Source organism: Aristolochia californica, unplaced genomic scaffold (genome assembly GCF_029961685.1).
Source record: "Aristolochia californica isolate CCGP_79_NKW_82.1479 unplaced genomic scaffold, dmAriCali1.0.hap1 SCAF_3, whole genome shotgun sequence".
NCBI classification, from domain to species: domain Eukaryota; kingdom Viridiplantae; phylum Streptophyta; class Magnoliopsida; order Piperales; family Aristolochiaceae; genus Aristolochia; species Aristolochia californica.
The window spans coordinates 6,769,802-6,792,532 of NW_027181992.1; the positions used below are offsets into that span (position 1 = coordinate 6,769,802).

The window sequence follows — 22,731 nt, forward strand, 5'->3', positions numbered from 1 at the left end:
CTCGCTGCTCTTTGTTGAGTAGATAATTGTTTATAAGTATTCAGCCATGATGTTCAACAAGAAGGGGGAGAGAGGGTCCCCTTGCCGGATGTCCAGGGGGCCGCAAAAATATCTACATGAAGTTCCATTGAGGAGGATGTAGTATGAGGCTGAGGAGATACAACTTCGGATCCAAAATCTCCAACAGTGCCAAAGCCCATGAGCATAAGAAGGTTGTCTACCTGCATCCAATTAACTCGGTGGAAGGCCTTCTCGAAGTCAAGCTTGAGAACGATCCTAGGGAGCTTGGATTGCTTGAAAAAGTCCAGTATCTCATGCACAGCCATGGTGGAGTCTAAAATGTTTCCTCTTTTCATGAAGGCGCTTCGCTCATGATAGATGAGAGTGGAGAGAACGGATTTAAGCCTCTATGGACCAGCAGTTGGGCAATGACCTTGTATGGGTTGGATACGAGGCTGATCGACCAGAAGTCACAGGGGTGCTCCACATTTGTCTTTTTAGGGACAAGAGCAATGAAGGAGGCCCACATGGCTCTGTAGGTGATGCCATTCTGATGAAAGTGGTGAACTATTGTAGTGAGGTCATCCTTAAAGATCGGCCAATAGTTTCTATAAAATTCTCCATTATATCCATGAGAACTGGGGGCTCGGTTTAGTGGCATATCGAGGGAGGCAACTTCAATTTCAGAGGAGGAGATTGGTTGTTCCAACAGGGTAGCTGTGTGGGTGCTGATTTGCACAAGCTGGATGTGTTGGAGCAGGGGCCGGTTGGTGCATTCCTCAATATATAGGTTTGTGAAGAAGCTCACAATTGCATAAGTAATGGAGAATCTGTTCGAAGTCACCTGGCCATTGATGCACAGCGAGGTGATTCGGTTAGATCTCCTCCTAGCCGAGGCAATAGAGTTGAAGAACTTGGTGTTTCCATCTCCCTTGCCACTTGAAATGCGCATTGCTTCCAAAAAATAGCTCTCATTTAATGAAATTGTTTGAAAACTTTGAAGAAGAGAAATGCGAAGAGAATTCAGGTGGAGAAAGGGACTCCTTTGTTAGATCAAGATCAGCAATTTGGGTGAGGGGGCACGTCTCGACAATGTTGGCAGAGCGACGAGTCGAGGACCAGGATTTGGGCTTAACCTTGAGTATCTTGAGCTTGAGCGCAAAGGCCCAACCGACATTATTGGGAGTGCCAATGTTGGTCACCAAGTGGCAAGGTTTGAGTCGAACCGAGCATCTTTGAATCAATAATTCTCAAACCTGAAGGACTTATTCCCCCAATGGCCGAATTTTGTTATCTAACTGGATGGGCCAATGATCAGAGCCCACTGGGTTGAGGACCCGGTTAGATGCATTTTCTTATAGCCAGAACCAGCTATTGTTTGTAGGAAACGGTCGAACTTGGACAGGATTGGCAGGGGCTGCTCGTTTGTCCAAGTGAATTCCTTTTCAGATAGATTCATTTCATCCAAATCACAATTTCCAATGAAGTCCGCGAAGGCCCACATTGAGGAGGAGATTCTAGTGGCAAATGGTGATTTCACATTGCAGAAATGAATTGCATTGAAGTTGCCAGTGAACAGCCATGGTAGTGGCAAGCACTGCAACAAGTCAAGGAGCTCATCCTAGAAGGCAGCTCGCTTTTTGTAACAAGTGGGGCCATACACCTTGGCAAGGCACTAGATATTCCCCAAACAATGGTCACGGATTTGGAGGCTGATAGAGTGATTACTATGCTTGGAGTCAAGGGCGTCAATGGAATTAGGATTCCAGAGGATGAGGAGGCCACTAGAGTGGCCAATTGCTTTAATTGTGCTCCTCTCAAGGCCACTACAATTCCAGAGGTCATGGGCGAAGGAGTTGTCCACAATTTGGGCCTTAGTTTCTTCAAGAATAACAATTGAAGGATTGCAACACGAGAGGGTGTTGTTGATCGTGGTGCGCTTTTGATAGGAGCCAATTCCTCGGACAATCCAAGATAAGACAATCATTTTCTCCTTGGTTTTGAGACTCTCGCTTGCTCGTCAACCCTAGGGAGTTGCACAATGTAGACGGCCCCGAATTTGTCAGCAAGTTCCATCATTTGACTCCAGGTTTCCTAATCATATTTGTGTTTTTCTGACTGGAGTTTATCAACAAGTTGTTTGGAGTGTTCTCCTGGTGGGAGAGATTCGACCAAATATAGGGTTGACCAGTATTGTTGTTGACAACTTGGCCCTTTGTAGGAAATTTGCCAGAGTCGCCCTTTCCCTTTTTTTTTTGGTATAAGTTTCAAGGAGGGGAGGGGAGGCGTTCTTTGGTTAGTCTTGAATAGTAGGATGGTGAAGGCCTGAATTATGAGGGGGTGCTGTAATGGGTGTGGAAGATTCATTGTCTGAGCGGTGGCATGGGGTGGGGGGGGAGTGGCGATAGCTTTTCCGGTGCGGCTAGCAGGTATAAAAGCCAGAGCGATGGCCAGGGTTAGTTGGTCGGTCAAGTAGAGTTGCGGGCTGTTGTCAAGTGTCAAGGGAAGCCTCAGTTGTACCATGGCAAGCACCAACAGATTGGGGTGGGGGGGGTATGGTACGTCAGCTAGGAGTCTGAAACTAGAGGCCTAGGAAGTGCCAAAAAATATTGATGGTGGATGGCAGGAGTTGTTGGGTTGATGGTCAGGCGCTCCAGAACTGTCAATTGGCTTGTTAGTGGCCTCGGGGATGGGTTCGGTTAACGACAGCTTTTGGGGACATCTTGGGTTGGCATGGTGAGTGCAGGAAGGCAGTGGGGGGTTTCAATTGTTGGGGATTGGCCTGCATCTGTGAGGTTAGTGGGTTCAACAACTCTTTGAAAAGCTGATGGGGAGTCAGAGTGGTGGTCAAGGTCGGGTGCGGGGTGCAGGTTTTCAAAATTTGAATTGAAAAACAGGGGGGGATGGAGGGGTGGGTGGGGACAGTTGATTCATCTAGAAGCTTCAAGGTTCCAAAGGTGTTGGCAATGCTTTCCAGGGATGGCGTCTCTAGAGCTCAATGGGTAATTCTCTGATGGTAATCCATTGACCAAAAAACTAATCTGCCTGTGGCTTCCAATCCTCAGAGGTAAGGATGGGAGAGCTAGGATGGGTGGTGATGTTCTTTGCAGCACACTTGTCTTTAAGGTTTTGGAAGATGAGTAGTCAAGTGCAATTCTTGACGTGGGAGTCAGAGTGGTGGTCAAGGTCGGGTGCGGGGTGCAGGTTTTCAAAATTTGAATTGAAAAACAGGGGGGGATGGAGGGGTGGGTGGGGACAGTTGATTCATCTAGAAGCTTCAAGGTTCCAAAGGTGTTGGCAATGCTTTCCAGGGATGGCGTCTCTAGAGCTCAATGGGTAATTCTCTGATGGTAATCCATTGACCAAAAAACTAATCTGCCTGTGGCTTCCAATCCTCAGAGGTAAGGATGGGAGAGCTAGGATGGGTGGTGATGTTCTTTGCAGCACACTTGTCTTTAAAGTTTTGGAAGATGAGTAGTCAAGTGCAATTCTTGACGTGGGAGCAGTTTGGGACACACTCGAGATTAAGTTGGCTGGCGAACCAGTTGGAGATGGTTTGGCCTGTTGTCTGGTTGGAGACTGCTTCAACAAATATGGTGTGGGCAAGCCTATTTCTTCCATTGCCCAGTGCTTGAGCGGGAAGTGTGATTGTTATATGGTCGTCCTTTTTTTCAATCTGTGAGGGGGAGTGGGGTAGGGAACTTGGGAGAGCCCTATTAATCATTTGAGAAACCAACTTTGGGAAAGTGGACGGGAAACAAAAGTGGATTGAAAATTTTGACAGCATGACATTTTAAACAGAAGAAACAAAAGGGCAGTGGATAAATAAATGATTATCAGATTCTAAAACATCATTACAAAACTTACAATTAGAATTTTTAACCTCTTGATCATCATCATCATCATCATGATCATCATCATACTTATACACTTCTGTGTTCTACTTGAGGAATTTGGTGGTCAAGCATCATTTAATTATCTATTGACTATCTCTACTAGCCTGCAACTGCCTTCAAGGCTGCTTATGAAGGTCCTGGACATGACACTGCTGGTGGGAAATCTGTAAGCATGCAGAAGATATGGCACTTAGTTCAGGTAAAGCTGCACGATCTGATGTATATCTCAAACTTTCAATATTCTTCTTCATTCAATTCTTGTTTACGTTTGACATGCATGACTCAGCTGGATATATCTTTTCATGCAGTCGTTGGTTGGTGAAGATTTGGTTAATCACAGGAATGTTTCAAAGAAAATGTCACTTGTACTGGGGGCAAGGTATCATCTGGAATGGGGACATCAGAAATACATCCTGGACACTATTCAAAGTCATCCTGCACAGGTGAACCTCAATGCGTATGTGGTGTACCACTACTTCTTGTGTACTGCTACTATTCAACTGTTTCGTATTCTATGCGTATCTTTAGTTCTTATCATTCTTATGGTTTGTGAATATTGGCTACTGTGGTTGCTCTTGTACTTGGTCTTTGGATGTCATGAGATCTTCTGATGAGGCTTCTTTCTCCATCAAGCTCAGAGATGCTATTTTATATCTCTTTTGTGTCTGCAGGCTGCTCTTGGGGGTGCTGTTGGAAATCTGCAAAGAGTCAGAGCATTCCTAAGGGTTTGTTTTTTACTTTTGATCATCTTTCTACTCTTGATCACCAGGGAACTTTGAAAGAAGTCCATTGAATAGTAAATTTTTAAAAAAATCTGCGCATCACCATGCAACAGAATATACATACATAGGCCTGCTTGTGGTTCCATCTAAGGGCATCAATTTTACCAATTACCCGATATTCTGTTCGCCGTTTATTAAACGGAACAAAAAATCTTACCCATATTCTTAATCAGATAATTGTGCCCATTTACCGTTTTATAGTTTATTAAAAGGAAGAGAATCGGATTGTACCTATTATATACCTGTTGACCCATTTACCGATTATGTAAGGGTGTTATTCTATACCTATGTAAGGGACTTTGTTTGTATGTTGTTATATGATTTTTTACTATCTTCCAACATTATAAACATGTTGTTATGTTTTGTTTCTAATTTTTAAGAGTTTTATATATTTTTAATTCTTTTTATTGTTTTTTGTTTATTAACCCGTTTATCCATTTACCCTGTTATTAACCTGGTAAATAAAAGGAACTGGAATGCCTTAAAATAAACGGATTGAACGGATATGGAATACCGTTTACACCACTAGTTCCATCTCTGTTAGGTTTAATGCATCTGTAATTATGTCTAAAATTTCTTCCCAAGCATATAAATCTGGAACGGACTCTAACTTTTCATCTTTGTCATTTCTGACCCCTCTCACTCGGGCTACAGATTCGCTTAAGAGATTATGGCGTACTGGATTTTGATGCAGGTGATGCCCGCAGGCATCCACCAGTTGATACAACTTGGCAACAGGTTTTTGTGACTCTATAGATTCCTTTATTTGTAATACAGTGTATAGATGAAAGTATTTACAGATAGTCTAAACATACAAGTTAGAATGGATTTTATGAGGGAATAATGTACATAAAACCGACAGCTGTGGGTCAAGCATTAGAAATGTATGGTATATGAGAAGAGAATAACATCCAAAAATTCAAAACTGTTCTCTATTCCACATTTTGCAGCTCAAAGTCTTGTCATATTTGATGCATGAGAAAGTTGCAAGCATCTTATTCACTGAAAATAATCAAGTATCCTTTCTTTTCTTAAAGATCTTTTACCATCTTGAATTCTGGTCTCTTGTGCATGATATATTCACCTCCTTACATTAAAAAACAGTTGAACATAAAAATTTGTAGCAACTAAGTCTGTCGTAGTTTTCATGGCACCTATTTGATTTGTTTCCAGACTTACTTGTTAATTATTATATGCAGATCTACTTTTGCTTGAGAACAGGGTATTATGATGAAGCAAGAAATGTTGCCCAATCATCTCGTGTCGCGCACCATTTTGCTCCTCAGGTCGGTCCATATCATTGGCTGTGCACTTAATTATGTTCATTCGTAGGCACGACATCAGGGTGAGTTAAACAGGGATCCTACCCTGATCTGCCCCTCTTAAAATGGGGACAGGGTAAGGTTTCTACCTCGTAGAGTGGGGATGGCTCAGGGACAAACCCCATGTGGGAACAAGGCAGGGATTAGTTTGGGATTGCCCTTTAGTGTTTTCAAGTTTTATTGTATTTTATTAGTTTGTTCCTTACGTATTCTGAACTTTTACTCTACATGGGGTGGGGTGGTTTCATGGTTAGGTTTCATGGTTAAGAAAAGAAACATGTAATGGGGCAGGCCAGTGATCGCATTTACAGGGATTGATGGAGTGGGTTTCTAGAACCTTTACTGAACCTGCCCAGCTACCATTCCTATCCATTGGTATTAGGAAAAGGATAATTTTCTGCACGCATTCCTTTTCTCTTATTTATCTCTGTACACTGTTTGAAGCAGCTAGCAGAGTGGATTGCAAGTGGAGGTCAGGTGAAACCAGAGACGGCAACTGCTGCGGCAGAAGAATGTGAGAAAATGCTTCGTATGGGAGATCGTGCCGGTCGAATTGTATATGACAAGAAAAAGTTATTACTTTATGCTATTGTTTCTGGCTGCCGCCGCCAGATTGATTGTTTGCTCAGAGATCTCCCAACCCTTTTCAGCACTATTGAAGATTTCCTTTGGTTCAAACTCTCGGCTGTTCGGGATGCTCCAGCTGAACCTTCCTCTCTAGTTCTAAGTGAGGGGTGGGTCCCATACACTCTAGATGATCTGCAAGTTTATTTGAATAAGTTTGAACCATCATACTACACTAAAAATGGTAAAGACCCTTTGGTCTATCCTTATGTTTTACTTCTAAGCATTCAACTGGTTCCTGCGATCCTATACTTGTCCAAGGAAACTGGGGAAGAAGGGATCAACATAGATGCTGTACATATTGCCATTGCATTGGCTGACCATGGAGTCCTCTCTGAAGCAACTACTAGCGGCCAGAGATTAGGAACCAGGGATGGTTCTGCTGAAGCTGCCAGTATAATTCGACAGCATGGTTCAGTTTATTTGAGATCGGGCAATCTTTCGCTGGCTTTGGAGTATTTTGCCCAAGCTGCGGCTGCCATGGGTGGTGGAGAACTGTCATGGGTTGGGCGTGCCAGCCTTGATCAGCAGAGACAACGAGATCTGATGTTGAAACAACTCCTGATGGAGATTTTATTACGTGATGGGGGCATCCCCGTGTTGCTTGGTCCAAGAGCTGCTGGAGAAGAAGGTGCACTAAGAAGGTTCTTGGTGGACAGAAAATTGCAACAACAATTTTTACTTGATGCTGCTCGACAATGTCAGGAATCTGGGCTGTATGACAAGGTAAGTGTACCTGCTATTTTTATATATTGCGTAGTATAAATTTGTACATTTTTTTAATGTCCAAAAGGGTTACTTGCTAACATATTGCTGGAATATTGCTTGTCTATCTACATAACCTTGGCATTCATATGAATACCTAAATGCCCCTGGGATATTACTGGAATTACTGTCATACTGATACCATCCAGCACTACAGTTTATTTTTTATTTTTTTTAGTTTTTAAAAGATTCTGGGAATTGCTGGAAATTCTAAGAAATCAACTTTTCTTCTTTGAAAAATTATCCTGGAAAACCGTTATCTAGATATCTAAAGGGTAAATAGGTTCCTCAAAATCAATTTCCGGGAAAATAATTTTCTGGAAGACTAGCAGTAGAAAACCAGTTTCTGTGAAACCTGTTTCAAGTAAATTAGTTTATGAGAAAAAAATTTAGAGGGTTATCAAACAATGAAAACCAGGAGAACTTTTTCCCGGGCAAATATTTGAATTTGGAAAGCAAGTTCCTGAAGCCATAAATAGCTAAAAAAATTCATACTCCAGAAAAGAAATCAATTCTCTGGGAAATCACATTGAGTTATACTAACCAAGGATTTTTTTTTTCTAAAGCAATGAGAGGTGAGATTTGAATTTGAACCTCCGAAGGGCTCTTTCTGATTCTGAAGCCATTTTGGCTTCTAATCTCCTGACTAGTCTCTCTACTGTAGAATCCTAGACTCAGCCTGATACACTGATCTGGATCCCCTGTCCAAAAGGTACCTTCTCAATTGCCTCAGCTAGCAACTTCCTCAACAACCCCAATTCAAACCATCCCAATCACCCTGTGGCCATTGCCTGGACCCCTCCTCCCCACGTGCAAAATTCTTTATCTGGAGTGCTTGTAGGAACAAAATCCTCACCTTGGATTCTTTAATTCGGTGCAGAACCCCCGTCAGGGATCCCTTTTGTCCCTTTTGCCAAAATTCTCTAGAAACTGCCAACCATATACTCTTATCTTGACATTATGCCCATACTGTCTGGACTACCCTCCTAAGTAAAATTGGGTTTCAGTACTGCTCCTCACAATATCTGTCATCCAATATTCTCTCAATCACCAGTGCTAGACTCCCAAAGCTTGGAAAGCTGCTTCTCTCATGCTGCGTTGGACATATCTTTTCGGTGCAGAACCCCCGTCAGGGATCCCTTTTGTCCCTTCTACCAAAATTCTCCAGAAACTGCCAACCATATACTCTTATCTTGGCATTATGCCCATATTGTTTGGACTATCCTCCTAAGTAAAATTGGGTTTCAGTACTGTTCCTCACAATATCTGTCATCCAATATTCTCTCAATCACTAGTGCTAGACTCCCAAAGCTTGGAAAACTGCTTCTCTCATACTGCGTTGGACATATCTTTTGGGCTCTATGGAAGGAAATAAACAACAGAAAATTCAACTTTAAATCTACCCCTACTGGAATTTTGATAGATAATATTGCCGGTAACGTAACAAGTTGGCTATTGACCCAAAAGGAGTTTAGAAGTTTTAGCGGCTCTAATCTCAGAGGAAACTGGTAGATGGTAGTTGGGTTGACTCAGCCATCCCCCCCATGGCTATCTAGGCCCCTCCACCAGTGGGCCATTACAAACTAAACTTTGATGGAAGCGCTCTTGGCTGTCCTGGTCCTGCAGGATATGGCGAAGTTATCCACAATGCAAATGGTTGTCTCCTCTTCTCCTTCGCTGGGCCACTTGGAATTTCCGACTCCACCATTGCTGAACTCTCGGGATTGCTCAACAAGCTTCAAATCTTCACAAGCAGTCTCACGGCCCTCCTCTGTATCGAAGGGGACTCAAAAACTGTCATTGATTGGTGTGCAAAGTCAATCCTACTTCCTTGGCCGGCATTGGGATATGTATTTTGATATTTGTAATTTAATTTCTTTTATAAACTGTAATTGGAAGCACATTCCATGATCTGCCAATCATTTGGTAAAGATTCAGGCAAAGTTGGGTATATCACTCCAACACCTTGTTCTGGAGGAAGGCCTGCCTAGCTAGGTTTGTTGTACTTTCTTCATTTTTTAATAGTTTATACATCCTTATTTCAAAATAAAAATGAGGTGAGATTTCTTTAACTCATGAAAACTCATCCAAACATATTTCATGTTTGAAACAAGTGACTAAAAGCAAAATACCGGGATTTCTTCATTTTTGTTCTCCTTCTTTAAAAAATCAGAGTAAAAGAATGTTGGATGAATTTAATTATAGTTGTCCCTTTACTTATATAAGTATAGGTTACAACCTTTATATTCCCTTGTTTAAGTGGAAATCAAACTTATACAAATTTAACTTGATGAAGAATTACTTAATGAAAACATTATATTATACCTAAACAAGGGAACCTTCTTTCTTTGACATTCAAACACAGACCATGAATGAAAGACCCTCATTTATTTCTTGGGGCAGTAGGTGAGAAGCATCTTGGCTGTGTCTGAACTTGGCTTGATCTGGTGTGGATGTAGATTGACCACTTTGCCTCTGGCTCGGATATCCAAATCTGTCAAGCATTTTCTCTAGGATAACAATCTTTATACTTGGGATAGGAGATATTTCTACTAGATGGTAATGAATAAACAATAAAAAATAATGATAATATATTGTTTCGGACCTAACATACATAATAAACCAAACATTTGTTCTGGCTTTGGAACTATGCTTGGAGGATCTGTACTTATGCCTGTTTTAAAATAGTCCTAAGTTCAAGATTTGGGTCTGGGTCTAAGTTTGTTTAGGAGATTTGTTGAATTTTTGGAAAAGAGAAATAATATTTTGACTTGATTATAACTTATTTTTTTGGCGTTTTGTTTGTTTTGAGATTGCTAGACTAGAGGAGGGGCGCTTGATTATAACTTATTACAATGAACTTCTATTTATAATAGAAGAAACAAGCAAAATCAGATTACAATTTAAATGTCTCAGTTGCAGCCAAAGTCAAACACTTAAAGACAAACCCTAGAGCAACTGAACACAAATAGAAGACTAATATGACTAAAAACACCTCTTAATTGAGTCACTTCTGTGAAGCTTATTTCTAGGAGATTCCTATCTCCAGGAAGCCATCAGATAAATGAAGCTGCCAAACTCTTCCTTGCCATGATTCGTCCCATAATTGTCATGATTTCCCCGCAACAAGGCATTGGCCAAGTTTGGATTATCTGGAAAGAAGTTCTGCACAGTAAGTGATACTCCTTTCGAGTGCAAGGCGGCGAGAATGCGGCGACCCCAACCACCGGCGACAACGAAGACGACGACTTGGGCGGCGCCGACGGTATTGAAGGTCCTTCTGCCGACGATCGGAAAAACCCCCAATCGAGGAGAAGACGATGAAGATGGAGAATGGTGCACGGCAAGTGGTCGGAAATCCGGGAAAAAAAGGCACAAGAATGGAAGCAGAAGCAGTGTGGGTACGCGGAAACTCGAAAATCTCTTTGGAGCTCAAAGAAGGGAGATTCGGAAAGATGATTCGAATCACAGTGGAAAACGACAATCGACGCTCGTTCATTTCCTTTCCGGTAGCTGCAGCTGTGGATTTCGCTAACTGTTTCGTCGACGAGGAAGAGTCGAATGCCCCTCGTTTGCGGGAGATTAGAGTCGGAGAATTCTCCTTCTCTGTCTCGGCATTCCGAAAGAAAGGAATGAGAGAGTTGAAGATCGTCCAGTGCAGAGGATTGTTGATAATGGCTCGAATCTACATTCCGGAAAAATTTGGGGACTCATTCTGTTGGAAAGATTTGAGGGGAAAACTCCTAAATTTCACCCCACTGATCCCGTCTATAACTCCCCCACCCATTCCTCCCATCCCCCCCAAAAAACGACGGTCTCCATTTCCCCCCTCTCCTTGCATCTCATATCCCCAACCCACCCCTGTATCAACCTTTCGTCCAGGAACCTCCCAATCCCAAAGTCCAAAATATTTCCATACATCTCCCCTCGGATCTGTTCTCGAATGGAAGCAAAGCTCTGCAATCGGCTTTGACGGTGATGACCAAATCTGATAATTGGACAAGCAAAAGCCTTGCTCACTGGTTTCGGAAGAAACTCCAAGCCGATCACCTTCAAAAAATCTCCCGTTTGAGTCCTTGGAAATGGCTAGTCTATTTCAATTCAAGGGAGGAGGCGAAGGCAGTTCTCACCGACAGCTTATGGGAGTTTGAAAATGAACCTTTAGTGTCGGAATGGGAGGAGACCACCAGAAATCTCCCCCTCGGACAGTGGATTATCGTAAAGGGACTTCCAATCGAACTATGGTCAGAGGAGGTCCTGCAACGTATTTTCCACTCCTTCGGACGCATTATTCGTTGGGATGAAGACACATCCGGAAGACTGAAAATGGATGTTGCAAGGGCGTTCGTCGCCCCAAACTCCCGTTGGCCGACAACATTATTCATGGAGCTAATTTTCGGCGGGGATTTCGTATGGATTGAGGTGGTTTTCGGTGCCATGGAGACTCTGAGGGCATCGGAGCTTCGTCGGACTCAAAAGGGACGATCGGAATCCATCTCTCCCTCTAATCGAGTCAACTCGGTTTATAACTCGTCAGACTTAAGCGAATCAACTTCTCTGCCGAGTTCTGGATCTGACTCGGGTTCAAATTCAAACTCTTGGGGAAGTACTTCGAGACAAGACCCCGTCAGTACCCTGAATAATTTCAGGCCCTGGCGTACCACGCTGCCAAAAAAAATTCAGAGTCTCGAGGACTCCAATTTATCTAAGCCAAGTCACGAAGCTGGGTCTGGGCGTAAACATGCAGCAAATGTGGGTCAGAGTCTCGAAAGCTCTTACACGAGTACTCCAAACTTTAAAATTAGTGATACGTTGCCCGAGAGAGGAGGTCTCCCCGAGGGTTCTGGCATGAGCACCCAGCTGCCGAAGTTAGTTCCAAATTTCGACCCAGTACCGGCTCAGTTTCAAGAAGCCTTTTCAAAAGCTAAGGATAATGGGGTTCAATCGAAAAATTTTCGGCAGTTGTCTGGCTCAAAGCTTCGAGAAGAAAATCCCCGAGCTGCTCCAGCGCTACATCCAGGTACGATTCCCGAAAACCTAAGGACTATTTCGATTTCAAATGAGTATTCTACAAGCGATGCTGTCAGACCAAATACAGCCTCGGCTTCAAACGACTCCTCGATCAGCGGCGTAGGCAGAAAGTACACAAAAACAGAGACGGAAGACGGGTGCTCGCCAATATCAAGGCTGTCTTCAAACTTTTCATCAAAAAATTCAGGAAAATCTCCGGAAACCCCCTCTTCTACCTTCCCAAATCCCCAAAACTCTACCTCTTACCAACATGCTTCTATCCCTTCAAACCCAGAAATAACGCAACCTCTTCTGTCCTCCTATTCGGCTACCTCCTTAGCTAATGTTCCAAACTCCCAGATCAATCACTCTCCAACTGGCGCAACCTCCCCTCCTCATAAACGTCCGCCTGATATCCCTTTCTCCACTTCCAACTGTCTCTGGAGTCCACTTTCTCGGGAACAGCAACAGCAGAAGACTGATCTCGAGCTTGCAGTCATACATTTTCAAACTAGCCCATCTTGTCACTTTATCACCCCAGAACCTCAAACAGAACTGTGCCAAAAGGCACCTCCCAATCAAGGCCCATCTATGAGTACTGATAAAATTTCTGGCACCCCGGATTCCCACTGTTCGAGAATTTTTGAATCTTCTAATTTGCCCCCTCAACCTCCCATGGTACCACAAAATTCTCACCATGAGCCTATTCCAACTAATGCACCACAATTTAATGCCCAAAATCAGGACAATCCAGAAAACTCCCAAACCCCCCTCTCTCCTGGTAGACCTGGCAGGGTGGTCAAGGCACTACAAGTAGAAAGGCACAAATATGATGAAGAAACATGGCAACATATGATGGATTTGGCCCGTCTTATGGGAGTAATTTTTAGAGGCCCGTTGCCTGGAGACAGGAATGCAGCTGGAGTCATCAAGTACGGTATTAAATGATCATCCTCTCCTGGAATGTTCGAGGAATTGGGGCTTTTCGGAAGAGGGGGATGATTTCAAATTTCTTATCTCAATTCAAGCCATCCATTGTGATTCTCCAAGAAACAAAGTGTCAAGAGATGTCTGAAGCTATTGTCAATGAGCTTTGGTCTAACTCTTCAATTAAGTGGGTGGCTGTTAATGCTTAGGGTCTCTCGGGTGGTATTCTAGTCGCTTGGAACTCGACTCTTTTGGATTCCTTGCAAGTGGCTGAAGGTTGCTTCTTTGTGGGTCTGCAGTTTAGAGACCTCTCGCGCAAAATTTGGTGTATTGGGGGAGTATATGGTCCGACCAGATATCGTGAGCGTGGATTTTTTTGGGAAGAGCTCAGCAATCTCTTTCAGTCCTGGAGTTTCCCATGGCTTTTCGCTGGGGATTTCAACGCAATTCGCTATTGCAGTGAGAAGAAACCGCCGGCAAATCGCATCTCGGTTTCTATGCGCGGTTTCTTTGATTTTATTGGCGGATGCGGTCTGGATGAGGTCCCCCTCTCGGGAAAGAATTATACTTGGTCGAATAACCAACATCAGCCAAGTTTTTGGCCTGCACTGAATGGCTGCAACTGTTTGGGAATGTCTCTGGTCGGGTCCTAAACAAGGTGGGATCAGATCACTGGCCAATCATGCTGACCACCTCTTTCGAGAAATGGGGCCCCACCCCTTTCCGGTTTGAGAATTCATGGTTATCTGCCAAAATTTTTGAAGCTCGTGTAGACGAATGGTGGGCTGAGGGTCCATCTTTGGGCAGGCGAGAGTGGGCCTTTCCCCTAAAGCTTCGGTTCCTTAAACAGAAAATTAAGGAGTGGGCCACAGTGTATCGCACTTCCTTAGCTGCTGAGAAGTCTTCCATTATCTCCCAAATTGCGGACCTTGATTTGGCAGAGGAGCAAAGGTATTTATCTCCAGTGGAGTTCTCTACCCGTATTTCTCTAAACTCAAATCTAAATTTAATCCTCCATCAAGAGAAGGTCCGTTGGAAACAACGTGCCAGATTTAAATGGCTCAAGGAGGGAGACACCAACACAAATTTTTTTCACACAGTGGCTTCGGCTAAGCGAAGGACCAACCGTATTACCTCATTATGTATCAATAATGAGGTAACATCGTGTAGGACTTCGATCACTAATGTGTTGCTCAAGTTTTTCACAGATTTATATACGGAGGAATGCCATTATAGACCAAAAATTCAAAATATTCATTTCTCTAGCCTCTCTCCAGCAGCTGCTTCATTTCTAGAGTTGCCATTTTCACCGGGAGAAGTCGAACGTGCTGTATTAGGCATGGATAGTGATAGGGCGCCAGGCCCTGATGGCTTCAATGGGGATTTCCTTAAAAGATTTTGGCCGCGTCTCAAGGGGGATATCATAGCCATGGTTAATGGTTTTTTCAACAACGGGATCACGTTCCATAGTATCGGTGCGTCCTTTATCACTTTGGTTCCGAAGAAAATCAGTGTGGAGAAACCAGTGGATGTCAGGCCCATCAACCTCGTTTCTAGTGCATACAAGATCATAGCCAGAATTTTGGCTCATCGTCTCAAAACTCTCCTCCCTACAGTAATTCACAAAGGGCAAGGCGCTTTCTTGAAAGGTAGAGAGATCCTGGATTCTACTATGGCTGCCCATGAACTAATTGATCATTTTTAGCGTAATAAGGACCCAAGAATTGCCCTAAAGTTGGACCTTGAAAAGGCTTTTGACAGGGTCAATTGGATTCTATTGGATGAGATCATGGAAAAGATGGGTTTTGGCAACAAATGGAGATTCTGGATCAGAAGTTGTGTGGGTTCAGCATCGTACTCCCTCCTCCTCAACGGCTCAGTATGTGGTTATTTTAAAGGAAGCAGAGGAATTAGACAGGGAGACCCTCTCTCCCCACTTCTATTCAATATGATTGGGGAATTTCTATCTGCAATGTTCTACTCGGCAGGAAATCTTGGTTGGCTCCCCCCTACTAGTTCCAGTCCAGCTTTTAATATTCCCCTACTTCAGTATGCAAATGATACCATCATTTTTGGAGTCGGAGACATTGATTGTGCAATAAAGATTAAAGCTGTGTTGGGGCTTTTTGAGTTGACCTCTGGTCAGAAAGTAAACTGGGGAAAGACCTCCCTAATGGGCTTCAATGTTAATCCTGAGGTTCTCACTAAGATGGCAAGTATATTTGGATGCACATTAAGTCAATAACCCGTAACATATCTTGGTCTACCTCTCTTCCATGGGCGTATATGCAGGAGGCTATGGAATCCGGTGGTAGAAAAAATGGAATCCCGATTATCATTATGGAAGGGGCGTCTTCTTAGTAAAGCGGGGAGACTCGTTCTCCTAAAGTCATGCATAGCGGGTATCCCAAATTATGCTTTGTCTTTCTTGCCTTGCCCTATTGCTATTTGCAAGATCATGGATAAGTTGAAAAGAAGATTCTTATGGAGGGGATCGAGTGATGCTTTTAAGTACCACCTGGTTAGTTGGGATGATGTTTGCAAGCCAAAGAATATGGGGGGCCTGGGAATCCGGAAATCTAGAGACATGAATCAAGCTTTATTGTTAAAATGGCTATGGAAGTTTAACACTCACTCTTCAAATCTTTGGAAGGAAATGGTTCTCACAAAGCTGGGTAGTGAACCTCATTGGTGGATGTCTGGGGGGAACCGTAGAACCCTATCTCCTATATGGAGAGCGCTTTATCTTCTGCTCCCAAAATTTCAATCTGCAAGTAGATTCTATGCTGGAAATGGTAGATCGCTCAAGTTTTGGGACGACTTGTGGATAGGGCCGGAACCTCTGCAGACTGCTTTCAGAAGTCTTTTCCTTCTCACCACCCGCAGAGAAATATCAGTAGCTGAAGCTTTTGAGGGGGGAGGGATGAGCCTCCATCCTACAAGGGGCCTCTCGGATAGTGAGGCATTGGAAGCTAGCCGATTATTGGATTTAGTCGCTTCGTTCAAAATTCGTCCTCAGGAGGCTGACAAGCTCATTTGGTGGCCGGACAAAAAGGGGTCTTTCACGGTCTCATCGGCATACGGATTTTTAAACGGAAGTAATTCGGCATGGAGGGAGAATGGGATCAATTTCGTATGGCATTTATGTGCCCCTCCAAAGGTAAAATTCTTCATGTGGAGTGCCTGTCAAGGTAAAATCCTCTCGGCTGATGTATTGAGAAGAAGAGGCCATCCCTCGGTTGATCCCTTATGTCCATTTTGTAACTCTGAGAACGAAACTATCAGACACATTCTCCTACACTGCATTTTCTCTTGGAATGTGTGGATAAGCATCCTTGGAAAGTTTGGGCTTCAATTCTGCATGGCGGAGGACCTCCTTACTTTTAGTAATTCACTCTTGAGTATCTCTATGCCGCGTCTTGGAAAGATGATGCTCTCTGCCTGTTCCAGTCATCCCGTGGGGGCTTTGGAACGAGCAGAATAAAAGAAGATTTGATGCTAAAAGTGAATCGGTAGACCGGGTTGCGGACAAAGTGGTGGGTCACATATCTACTTGGCTTTTAACAAAAAAAGCATTTTCTCCCTATCTGGGTTCCTCCATTCGTGAAAATTGGAGAAACTTGGCTTTGATACACATTGGTAAAAAGCTTCCGGTCATGCAAGAATGGACTCCTCCAGCTCTTGGTTATCTCAAGCTAAATTTTGATGGTTCATCTCTTGGCAACCCTGGTATTTCCGGCTATGGTGGAGTAATTTCAGATCATTCCGGTAATCAGCTCTTCACATATGCGGGTCCCCTTGGAATTTCTGATTCTACGAATGCAGAGTTACAGGCTCTCCTCTCCAGTCTTCGTGTTTTCAAAGAAAGATGTAGTGGACCCCTTCAAGTTGAAGGGGATTCGAAAGTGGTGATTGGATGGTGTGAGAGAGTATCTTCTCCTCCGTGGAGACATTGGGATACATTCAATAAAATTTTAGACATTACCTCGATTGTTTCTTGTTGTTGGACCCACATTCCGAGGTCCACAAATTCAGCGGCAGATGTACTTGCTAGGGAGGGAGCTACCCTACAATCTCTGGTTGTAAGGGAAATGCCCCCTCAAACTTTGTAACTTTCTTCTGTTTATTAATACATCCTTTTCAAAAAAAAAAAAAAAAAAGGAGATTCCTATCTCCATTATAATAATTTCAGTCCTATGAGACTTCTTGCTGTGAGTGTCATGTAACTCTTCTATACTTGTTCTTCAACAAAATAAAAATAGGCTAAGATCAATTAGAAGAATGGAACTAACTTGTTTTGTCTTGCTTCCATATTTACCTACCAATCTCCTGGTATGAGATTGAGTGCTAAGTCCCTAATCGGAACTATGCATACAATATTTAATACCTTAAACTTGAGTTCTTCTAGTAGCATATATGCATTGCATTTCTTATTTTCTTGGAAATATTGTGAATCAACAATTTATAAGTTTTTTTTCTTTCAATGTTTCCTTTCTTTTTCTTTAAATTGTCAGTCGGTAGAAATCCACAAAAGAGTCGGAGCCTTTGCCATGGCATTGGAAACAATCAACAAGTGCCTCTCGGATGCAATTTGTGCCCTTGCACGTGGTAGATTGGATGGTGAAAGCCGGACTGCTGGTCTCATTCATTCTGGCAATGAGATTTTGGAAACTTACAGATACTCTTCTGGATCCAGGTCTCTCTCTCCTTTTCTCTCTGTGCTGAATCCCACAAATTAGAACATTCTTGGAGTATCTTTTGATATATAATCAAGCAAAATAAGCTAATCATTTTACTTATATATTATGAGGCATTTGTAGGAATGTGATAATTTTTCAAGAACACTGGGACATAAAAAAGTTCACTATTATTAAGGTTGCAAAAATGTTATAGATCACTAAAATATTGCTAGCGTCATTAATTTTTTTTTTTGAAATGTGTCATTAATACTTGATAGGAACATTACTATATCTGATGAAATTGCCTATTTACTTATCTTGTGTCATCAGGTCTCGCTAAGAGCAAAGTGACATCTGTAGCTATGTAATCAGTTTCATCCAGAATCTCAATTCTAGTATCTGACGTATATTTCACATGAGATGTATTTGCTTGAGATCAAATAACAGTCATTTTTAATTTGCATATATAATTGTTATCAATGAAGTAAATGTATATTTGTATATATGTATAAATATATATTTACAGATATAAATTATTGAAACATAAATGGATGAAAAGATTATGTTGTTAAATGAAACAAGTATAGGTAACTTAATAGAGTTTCTGGAACCATTAAGGGAATATATTTTTAATTTTTTTCTCCTAAGTTGTCTTAACCATTTTAAACTCCTTTTTAAGGTTGCTTAACTTCAATCTTTTCTGAAAATGAAAAAAACAAAAGAACTAATCTGGGCTTGAGCTCGAGTCTTATACTCGGGCTTGAGCCTCATATTTGAGCTTGAGCTGGGCTTGCATAAATCATGGTTTTACTCGATCTCTTGGTGTTACCTCTATGCAATGTGACATTTCTTAAAAATAAAAATACAATGACATTTTTTTTAAACGCAATTTCGAGCTTACTGGCAAGCCTTTGCGCTGAGCTAGGCAAGGCTTGGGTTTGACTCATTATGGTTACTCAGCTTGGCTTGAGCTTAGGTGAGAATAACCCGAGCATGAGCCACTTGCAAGCCGGCTTAGATCAGTGTTACACAAATGATTTAATCAGGAAATTTCTCTCATTTTCTGTACTGTCTCTAAAGTTTCACAATGAGCACTCATTTTCCTATATATGGATAGTTGGTCATTGGAAGGTCCTTAATCATCTTTGCTTCGATCACTGGCCCATTCTACTGGATACCATGATGGGTAGCTGGGGACCTAAGCCTTTCAGATTTGAAAATGCTTGGATCCAGGAAACCAAATTTTTTGGAGCTTGTTACCACTGTCTGGCCCATGCTCAGCACCTCGGGTTTGGCTGATTGGAATCTGCCCCAAAAACTCAAGCTCATCAAGCCGTGCATCTGTGCCTGGCCATCTACCCATCATGCCAAGAGCCACCAAAGCCACCATTCTTGCTGAGTTCACTGATCTGGACACCCTTGAAGAAACTTGCTCCCTTGCCCCAAATGAATTCCAAAGCCGCACTGCCCTCCAATTTCAACTTCAAGACCTCACATACTGTGACCAAATCCAGTGGAAGCAGAGGGCCCGTTTCTAGTGGATTTTTGAAAGAGACGGGAACACAAGATTCTTCCACACTGTGGCATCTGCTAGGTGTCAGGCCAACAGGATTACTTCTCTATCTGATAACCAGTGATCGGTTGGCTATTTCTAATGCATTTCTTAGTTTTTTTGCAGATCTTTACTAGGAAGAATTATGCCACAAGTCGAGACTTCAGCATGTTAAACTCGCCTAGCTCCCCCCGGGCATGGCCTCCCTACTGGAGCTCCCTTTCTCCAATCAGGAAATTGAGAGGGCCACCTTGAAATTATCCATTGACCGGGCCCCAGGCCCCAGGCCCCAATGGGTTCAATGGTGAGTTTTATAGGCACTGCTGGCCTGTTATTAAGGAGGATATCTTGGCCATGGTTAGCGCATTCTACAGTCGGGGCATATCTTTCAAGAGTATGGGCACCTCTTTCATCACGCTCATTCCAAAAAAGGATTCGGCTAAACACCCCAATGACTACAGACCTGTCAGCCTCACCTCAAGTCCCCATAAGATCATTGCTTGCCTCTTTGTCCGCCATCTCAAGATCGCCATGCCACTGTTAATCCATCCTAGACAGTGTGTACTATTCTGGACTCTGCCATGGCTACTCATGAGATATCAGACCACTTCAAACGAGCCAACCACCCTTGCTTCACTTTGAAATTGGACATGGAGAGTGCTTTTGATAGGGTCAATTGGACCCTCCTTGATGACCTCTTGGGCAGAATGGGATTTGAACCTAAGTGGTGATTCTGGATACATAGCTGCGTCTCATCCGCCTCATATTAGCTCATCCTCAATGCTACTGTATTGGGATACTTCAAGGGGTCTAGGGGAATTAGGCAAGGCAACCCCCTCTCATCGCTGCTATTCAATATCGTGGCTGAATACCTCTCTGGCCTGATTCACTTTGCTAAGTCTGCTGGATGGCTTCAACCAATTTGCTCCTTGCCTGAATTTGCCTTCTCTTTGCTGCAATTCTTGGATGATACCATTTTCCTTGTAGCCGGTACTCTGGCTGAAGCTAAGCGTCTCAAAGCTCTCCTAGGCCTCTTTGAACTCACTTTGGGTCAGAAGGTTAACTGAAGCAAAACGTCAATCTTCGGTTACCACATCGGCTACAGTACCCTCTCTGCAATGGTCTCCCTTCTTGGCTGCCAGATCTGCGCTCTTCCGATAACTCATCTTGGTCTCCCCCTCTTTGATTGTAGATCTTACAAGCAGCTTTGGACACCGGTCATTGAGAAGTTGGAATGGAGAGCTGCCACTTGGAGGGTTTGTTTCCTATCGACTGTTGGTAGGTTTTCATTACTGCGGGCAGCAATTGATGGTATACCCTACTACTTCTTATCTTTCCTCCGTTGTCTGGCTGTGGTTTGCAATCAAATTCATTGACTCCGGAAGCGTTTTCTCTGGAAGGGTACCAGCGATACTTTCAAATAGCATCTGGTTAGCTGGTTGGAGGTTTGTAGACCCAAGGAGTATGGAGGGCTTGGTCTTCGATTGACAAGGAATATGAATCATGCTTGTTTGTTAAAATGGTTTTGGAAGTTCATTCACGTGCCCATTGCAATCTGGAGGCCAATGGTCATGAAGAAGCTGAACTGGGTGGGTAGATGGTGGGTCAATGGGGGTCTACGCCAGCTCCTCTCTCCCCTCTGGTGCTCTTACTTCCCTCTCCTCAGCACCTTCCAATGTGGCATCAGTCTCTTTGCTGGCAATGAGAAATCTCTAAGTTTCTTGTTTGACAACTGGTGTAATGGCAAACTGTTATGCAATACATATGCTTCCCTTCTCCCTATCTGCAACAGGCAATCTGCCTCCATTTCTGATTTCTTTTCATCTCAGTGTAGCTGGAATCTGCATCTCAGAAGTGGTTTAACGGATTCAGGGTCTCAGCTGGCCACTAGACTACTAATGGACCTTCATGCTATCGATATCAGATCCACTCACAGTGACAAAATCATATGGCATCCTGATGCACGTGGATCTTTCTCCGTCGCCTCTGCATATTTGCTCATCACTGGTTGGAACAGTAGCACGATGCAGCTATTGCTTGAGACTCTCTGCTCCCCTCAACCCCCCATGAAGATTAAGTTCTTCTTTTGGTGTGCGCTTCTTAAATTTTTTTTGACGACTGATAACCTCTGGAGGCGCAACAACATTAGTCCTTGCAGTCTATCCTTTTTGCAATCAGTGTGAAGAGATAGCTCTGCAACTCCTCTTGCTCTGCCATTTCTCCTGGCACATCTGGACCAGTATTCTTCTGCTTGTCGTTGTTCAATTTTGTCTGCCTCAAAGTTTGCTCAGTGCCAGCCTTGTCCTCTTGGATCCCGTTCTCCCGAAGCTGGGCATTATGGTCTCCACATGCCTTGCCCATATATCATGGATCTTATGGAAGGAGAGGAACAACAGGCGTTTCAATCAGTCTTGTCGCTCCATTGATGAAATCACCATGGTGGTCGTTGGTCATATCTCCTCGTGGCTGCACTCCCGGTAGGAATTCACCAACTTTGCTGGCATCTCCTTACGTTCCAATTGGCGTTGCATCGCTAATCTGGCTGCTTCATCATCCCCTTGCTTGTATCCCATGGCAGCCACCTTGGCAAGGTTCCATCAAACTCAATTTTGATGGAAGTGCTTGTGGGAATCCTGGGTTAGCTGGTTTCGGTGGTGCATTCCGGGATAGTGACGGCAACATTCTGATTTCATATCATTGTTTGTATTGTTGACATTATGTCCACAATTTATTGTACTTGGAATCACATTCCTAGATCAGCCAACTCCTTGGTTGATAGATTGGCTAAATTTGGAACCTCCCAGCGATCTCTCATTGTTCGGGAAGCACCCCCCCCCCCCCCCCCCCCCCCCCTAGTCTTGCTCTTCTGAAAAATATTCTGATTTCATATGCTGGCACGATGGGAATATCTGATTCACCTTTGCTGAACTCCTCGCTCTCTTTCATGGAATCGTCATCTTCAGGGATCGTCTCACGGGCCTTCTCATCGTTGAAGGAGATTCTCAGATAGTGATCAGTTGGTGCTCATCCTTCGTGGCGCCATTGGTTGGTCTTCCACTGTATCTCAGATTTAATCTCTAGCCTTCATTGTACTTGGTTCCATGTACCTCGCTTAGCTAATTCTCTAATTGATGCTCTTGCAAAGTAAGGAGCCTCCCTCCAATCCTTCCTTGT

General features: G+C 43.3%; 1 protein-coding gene across 1 annotated transcript in view; it reads left to right on the forward strand.

Moving 5' to 3' along the window:
- Positions 1 to 22,731, forward strand: part of LOC137958987 (nuclear pore complex protein NUP93A-like) — a 46,194-nt gene that overhangs the window by 16,071 nt on the left and 7,392 nt on the right. Inside the window, exons 7-13 of the mRNA XM_068806229.1 lie at positions 4,000 to 4,095; positions 4,205 to 4,339; positions 4,568 to 4,621; positions 5,333 to 5,416; positions 5,878 to 5,964; positions 6,448 to 7,350; positions 17,841 to 18,022. Coding sequence (XP_068662330.1) covers positions 4,000 to 4,095; positions 4,205 to 4,339; positions 4,568 to 4,621; positions 5,333 to 5,416; positions 5,878 to 5,964; positions 6,448 to 7,350; positions 17,841 to 18,022 — 1,541 coding nt within the window. The remainder of the gene's footprint in view (positions 1 to 3,999; positions 4,096 to 4,204; positions 4,340 to 4,567; positions 4,622 to 5,332; positions 5,417 to 5,877; positions 5,965 to 6,447; positions 7,351 to 17,840; positions 18,023 to 22,731) is intronic.